Source organism: Micromesistius poutassou (genome assembly GCF_964030765.1).
Source record: "Micromesistius poutassou genome assembly, chromosome: 1".
NCBI lineage: Eukaryota > Metazoa > Chordata > Actinopteri > Gadiformes > Gadidae > Micromesistius > Micromesistius poutassou.
Window position 1 is genome coordinate 8,386,316 of NC_140271.1, and position 6,516 is coordinate 8,392,831.

Here is a 6,516-nt window from a genome sequence, read left to right on the forward strand (position 1 = left end):
AACATTAGACCTATAACATCAACCTCAGACCTGTGTGTGTGTGTGTGTGTGTGTGTGTGTGTGTGTGTGTGTGTGTGTGTGTGTGTGTGTGTGTGTGTGTGTGTGTGTGTGTGTGTGTGTGTGTGTGTGTGTGTGTGTGTGTGTGTGTGTGTGCGTATTCTGCATGTGTCCGTGTGTTTGCCCACATGTTTAAAGCAGCTGACGGGAGCTCCTGCCACATCGCCGTCTCCTAGGTAACGGCCCCAGTCGAACGACTCCACAGACACAACTAGAAAAAAGATCATGGACAAACAAACAAAGCAGCATTCAGGGAGTTACCATCGCAACGACCTTCTGCATCCGCTAATATCAACGTTTTTTTTTTTTACAGTTTGTATGACAGTAGTGGTGTGCAATCTAAAATATTACTTATGCTTCGCAAGGGAACAGACAGTGGAACTGTGTCACGTGAATCCGGTACGTTATTTGTTTTTTCAGAGTGAGGATGGACTCAAATTGAAAGATTAGTATTTTAAAATCAAAATGTTGTTCAAATGGATTCCACCGATAGGGGCATTAGTTTGGCAAAATTCAACTTCATAATTTCCAGAGATATAAAGCAATTTTTTTTGTTTTTTCTTTTTCTTTTCATCTGAAAGCAAACAGTACCATATTGTCGTTCCTAGCCACATACTACTGACTTCCTCCATCCAATAACCCTTTCCTCCAGAACATACCAGCCTTTTTCACACTGTTCTGTTGGTTGGCTTGGTACTGGGCATAGACCGCTAGCTTGGCCATCAGCGGCTGTTTCTGGAGAACCTTGGCCTTCTTCGTGGGTGGCTTTCCCTTTTAAAACAGAACCGGACAGACAGACAGACACAGAGGGAGAGGTTACCATTATGACTGGGGAATGGATGCGTGTGCGTGTGACACTATGGGAATTTCTAATTCAGTAACAAACTACAGACAGTATTCCTAATGTAATCAATTGGCTAAAAGGACTCCACAAGTAAGGGGATTACTATTTGGCGTCGTAGTGAAAACACACTCAATCTTTTACTCTATGTGATGTGTAATCTCACTTTTGGTTTTTGTTGCATTCTCATATTTTGTGCTTGTCTTGAAAAGTTCTTTGTTATGTTGTGTTAGAATTTAACTATACCCTTAGAAGGATTATAATCATTATCTTGCCTTATATGCTATATGTAAGAACGTGGCAAAGCAAGTTGTGTTTAAAGACCATGAAAAGAACGTAAAGAAACGGAAGATGGTTGATGTTGAAGCCATTTATGGGCATTGTTTAATAACCTTGGCTTGGAGCTTATGCGAGGGATCACAGAGTGAGACAATAAAAACTTTTTCCCAAAGCTAGAAAAGCTGGTAATCTGCAGGCCAGCTCAGATTTTTTTATTACTTTCTTTAAGTTAGAAATAAAAGTCTTAAACTCTTTCTTTGTTAGAGTTTGAGTTGTTGTTGCACTTTCTTCAACATTATTTGTTTATTCTATTGGTTTACCCTAAGTCAATGTTAGGAGGATAGTTCTGTGTCTATTAATTTTTTTGTGTGTCTTTGTCCACTCTATTCCCAATGTGTTCAATTGAAACCAGTAGACAACAACAGTAACAAAAAAATGTCAATGGGGTGGTTGTGTGCATGTGTCTCTACCTGTAGTCTGGCTAGGATGCTGGCCTTCTTAGAGTTGGAAGAGTAACTTCTGGAGCAGGAGACGCTGCAGAACCTCTTGGTTTTACTGTAAAACGCATCTCGAACACCCACCATGCCACACATCTCACATGTAGCTGGAGAGCGACAGAGATTGGGGAGAGACAGAGAGGAGAGAGAGACAGAGAGAGAGACACACAGAGAGGACAGACAGACCGACACACAGACAGAGAGGGTCAGAGAGAGAGATAGAGGGAGGGGAAATATATACGATATATGGAGAAAAAGCAGAACGAGAAGAAGAACAGGAAGAGAGTAAAAAATGGGACATTTACAGAATTCTTTGACATATTTGAGAGCAAAGTATTTAAAAACCTTTGGAATAAATAACAATAACACTTAATGGTACCAGCCACCGTATTAGTTAAAGAGCAATACCAGTCTGGATGATCAAGCCATTGTAAGTCTGGATGATCAAGCCATTGTAACCGTGTCTCCTAGCTTCACTAAAACCTCTGTTGTCATTATAACTTGTAAAAATCACTTTGTTGTGCCGATTAAGTTATCTGCCTGAACATGCCAGCACAAATGTAATAAAGCAATAAAGCTGTACTTAGAGACAAACAAACACATTCACAAAATGAAATTTGTTACGGATGTTTAAGGGAAGCCAGGAGTCACAGTTACAATGTTTTAGTCACCCAGACTGCCATTGTCCTTTTAACCCTTTGTGCATGCAAAATTACACACACATTACGCACGCAGACACACACTGACCCATGCCAGCCTTCCCATCCGGGTAGGTGTACAGCTGCCCGTTGGTCTTGATGAGGGTCAGAGAGGAGGAGCCTGGGGAGGTCAGAGGGAGGATGCCTCCACCTCCTCCTCCTCCTCCTCCTCCTCCTCCGCCTATACCTCCTCCTCCTCCTGCTCCTAACCCCGGGCCGTCCTCCTCCTCGCTCTCCTCGGGGCTGGAGGCGCTGCCGCCGCTCGACTCCTCACTGCAACTGCTGCTCCTCTCATCGTCCAGGCCGTCAAACATCCCGAAGGAGTCACGGCGCTTTCGAGACGGACGATCCGCCTTCAGAGAGAGGGGGAGGAGGAGGAAGAGGAAGAGGCGGAGGGGATGGTTAGGCAAGGTCACATGACCTGTTACTGCTCTGATACATGGCACACATTAGCGCATTCACACAGGTAGTAACACAGAGAAACATGGTTCACTGTGGGTGCTATTAGCGGTGGCTGCAATCTAGCGTTACTGGAGTGGCGTTAACATGACATGTCCATCGTTATCATGGTTACAGGAGATCTCTTCAGGAGGCAAAGGGGAAATGGGCAGGGCCTGAGTAGACCTCACATCCAAGCCATTAAGAGGATAATCATGGCCAATTCAACATGGCTTGACGGGTTAAGAGCGTACAACATAGAATCCTAATGTTGCCTGATTGGATAGTCTGAAGTCTGCAAGCTACAGACAACTACAGGAGGAGGTCAAGAGATCTTGGGGCAGGACAGGCTACTGATTGGAGAGCTGGGCCAAAAGGGTCTGGTTTCGAACCCCGTTGTCTGCATCTTTTAGGACGCCCGGCCCAACCCTTACTTAAATGCATCTTAAGTATTCACTTTAAGTCTTAAGACTTAAAAGTAAATATAAATCTAGCAGTACCTATACCCTTCCTGAATGTGATCCACACATGCAAACAAGTACAACCACTGTACTTTGGTTGTTGTTAAAATGTTGTTGATGTTGTTATTAGTTTTAGTACCTTTTCAATTCCAATGTACATGGTTTTATTAATATACAAATGTGCACTTATGAGCACATCACCTCTCAGGCTGGCAGGAATCCACCTGACCACCGCACAGTGCACGGTAACAATCATCTGTTTGACCAATTTAACACACACACACACACACACACACACACACACACACACACACACACACACACACACACACACACACACACACACACACACACACACACACACACACACACACTCTCTCTCTCTCTCTCTCTCTCACACTAATAAAATATTTGTCCAAGGTGACTTTGAGTGCCAGCCAGAATGCATTGTTTTGCACAACAGTAGTATTTACAGATCGCGTCTCAAGTGCTCAATTCTTAATGGAGTATGCACAATCTTTTGTTAGCATCCATCGATTGCACATTATTGATGGCGAGTATAGCAATAACATAGTTAACAACAATAATCTTGGTGTCGCGTTGATAATGTACATTTCTAAACACACTACGGACGTGCACACGCCCCCCTCAGCCAATCTCTCACTCTTTCCGTCTGTCTCAATGTTATTATTTGGAGGTCAGTCCATGCGTATACGGCATGACAGCTGTTGCATGCAAAGACAGCACAAGTCTAGATTCGGTTATGTTAGATTTGGTGCCAACACCACTGCAGTGCGGTGCATTGGGTGTCTGGGAAAGAGAAAGAGAGCGAGAGAGAGAGAGAGAGAGAGAGAGAGAGAGAGAGAGAGAGAGAGAGAGAGAGAGAGAGAGAGAGAGAGAGGGGGGGGGGGATTGACAGGCAACGAGAGAAAATGTATTTGCCGGGGAAAAAAGGCATATTATCTTTTGCATATGCGACAAGCTAATCGCTGATTCCCTTGCCTAATGTTTCGTGTAACTGTCATAAACGAATCGCAATCACTGCAGTATATACAATGACAACAACAAAGAAAGAAAATTGTGGGGGGGGGGGATTGCAAAAATAAGTAGGCTAGTCGCACACACAAGGCATAAACTTACCAAGTCTCTTGTATTGTCCATTAGCCAATCATGCAGAACCACTTCCGAAATGTCAAGAAAGGACAGCAGAAATTATGAGAGAAGACACTACAGATGTCACGCTAAAAAGGGAAAAAATACATTAACTCCAGCATCTGACATATCAACAAAATTATCATATTTCAAACGCGCAGGCGTGATTATTACACCCGCCGGTTCCTGATTGGTCCTCGGCTCTTCTTCGCGGGTATTATTTAAATGCCCCATAGTTTACTAGGTCCGAGTTCATCACCGCCCTCTACTGCGGCAAAAGAGGGAGAGAGAGAGCAATACAGACAGCGTTAGAGAGAGAGAGAGAGAGAGAGAGAGAGAGAGAGAGAGAGAGAGAGAGAGAGAGAGAGAGAGAGAGAGAGAGAGAGAGAGAGAGAGTGTGTGTGTGTGTGTGTGTGTGTGTGTGTGTGTGTGTGGGGAGGGGGGGAGGGGGGGACCAAAATCGAAAGTAAGGGTGGTCAAGCAAGAACTAAAATTAAAGTGGGGAGGTAGAGACAAAGGATCGTTGGAGGGAGGGGGGCAAGAGAGAGGACGGGCTAATATAATTATCCAATTAGGAACCCCCACTTTTAATGAGCTAACTGCAGTGGGTAGCACTCATTCATTCATTCAGTCATTCATTAAAGGGAAATCCTTTGCATGTTGAATATTGTGCCATGCACGACCGATAGCCATAATTCAGTTCTCAGAAGACTCGCTCAGCTGACTAGTGAATGCTAATTGTAATGTTGTATGTTGGAGTTGCAGGTAATGCTGGTAACATGTATTTTTATTTGAAATTCTCAGCATACCATATTTCAAAGAAAGCAGTTGACTGTTCATGCAAATAACAACCTTTAGTTCAGGTCAAGTCACCAGTGAAGTGCTCTGCTGTGTAGAGGTCCTATAGAAAATCAATACTTGGCTATCTTTAGACATTTTATATCATTGTTCTAACACTTCATGCCATTAGAGCAATTACAGCCTTTATTGGCGGATTGGATTGTGTAAAAAATACATAATAACAATAATAATACAAAATGTAACATGATATGGTATTTTGATAATTATGATTATTAATAATAATACATAATAATCATCATTCTCATCATCATGACAATCATTTTGTTGTGCTACTCGAGAAATGATGGATGCTCAAACGTTATGCCTAATAAACAGTGCATAACCTTGATATAGGTCAACCTATTGCAGTTCAATAAACTATAAAATAGGATCAATGATGTAATAAGCTATTTACTAGTCGCTCTTGACAGGACTAGACCGATTACGTATACGTTTCAAGAGCCATAGGTAACATGAGAAGATGTATCATGCATTTGACCTTAAGGTTACAGGTTTATAATCTCATTAATTGCCAATTAGTTACTGTGTTAAGTAGAAAAGCTATTCTCAATTCAATAACTTCAGATTAAGTAGTTTAGTAGTTTAATAAAAATTGAAATATTGCACAAATATTGTGAGCAAGAGTCACCAAAGGTTGCCTATGTTTACACAAAACATTACAGAGCCTGGCAGCAAAAACAATGGAAGATGGTCAAACAAGAACCATTTAGGATAAGGGATGGAGAAAGTATTAGGATATGAAACAATGCTGGCACCAATATATTTGGGGTGACAGTTTATAAATATCTGGCCTGCATGTAGGACCTTACACAGGATTCAGGATCGTATATGATGATGATTCATATTTTACATCAAATTGGAAAATGAAGGTTACTTCAGAATAGCTGTTATTGCTAACAGTGTACTCTTATTAGTAGATGATGAACTACCTTTTTGAAAAAAGCTTAAACAATATATATAATTCCGTTAAAAATGGACAGTGAACAAAAGTGTGTACCTTTGTGAAAATAACCCTAGAATACAGGTAGGCATATTGAGAAGGGTAGGACACCACGGGGCTACACAAGCTATCAGGCATTTGTCTGAAAGCTTCATCATAAATGGTGTTATGCAACATTTTCGAGTCGACAACAACGAAGAATTAACAGTTTTTTTAATGAAAATACATGCGATCCATATACAGCTGGAAATGTCGATGCCAGCGATAAATACATTAGTATGATTCACGAATG

General features: G+C 41.9%; 1 protein-coding gene across 1 annotated transcript in view; it reads right to left on the reverse strand.

Moving 5' to 3' along the window:
- The window catches only part of LOC311340790 (MBT domain-containing protein 1-like), a 20,349-nt gene extending 15,797 nt beyond the window's left edge, over positions 1 to 4,552 (reverse strand). Inside the window, exons 1-5 of the mRNA XM_084465674.1 lie at positions 4,412 to 4,552; positions 2,422 to 2,725; positions 1,648 to 1,781; positions 717 to 828; positions 186 to 268 (exon numbers count right to left, since the gene is read on the reverse strand). Coding sequence (XP_084321800.1) covers positions 186 to 268; positions 717 to 828; positions 1,648 to 1,781; positions 2,422 to 2,725; positions 4,412 to 4,432 — 654 coding nt within the window. The 5' untranslated portion in view covers positions 4,433 to 4,552. The remainder of the gene's footprint in view (positions 1 to 185; positions 269 to 716; positions 829 to 1,647; positions 1,782 to 2,421; positions 2,726 to 4,411) is intronic.
- Between the last annotated feature and the right edge of the window lie 1,964 nt (positions 4,553 to 6,516).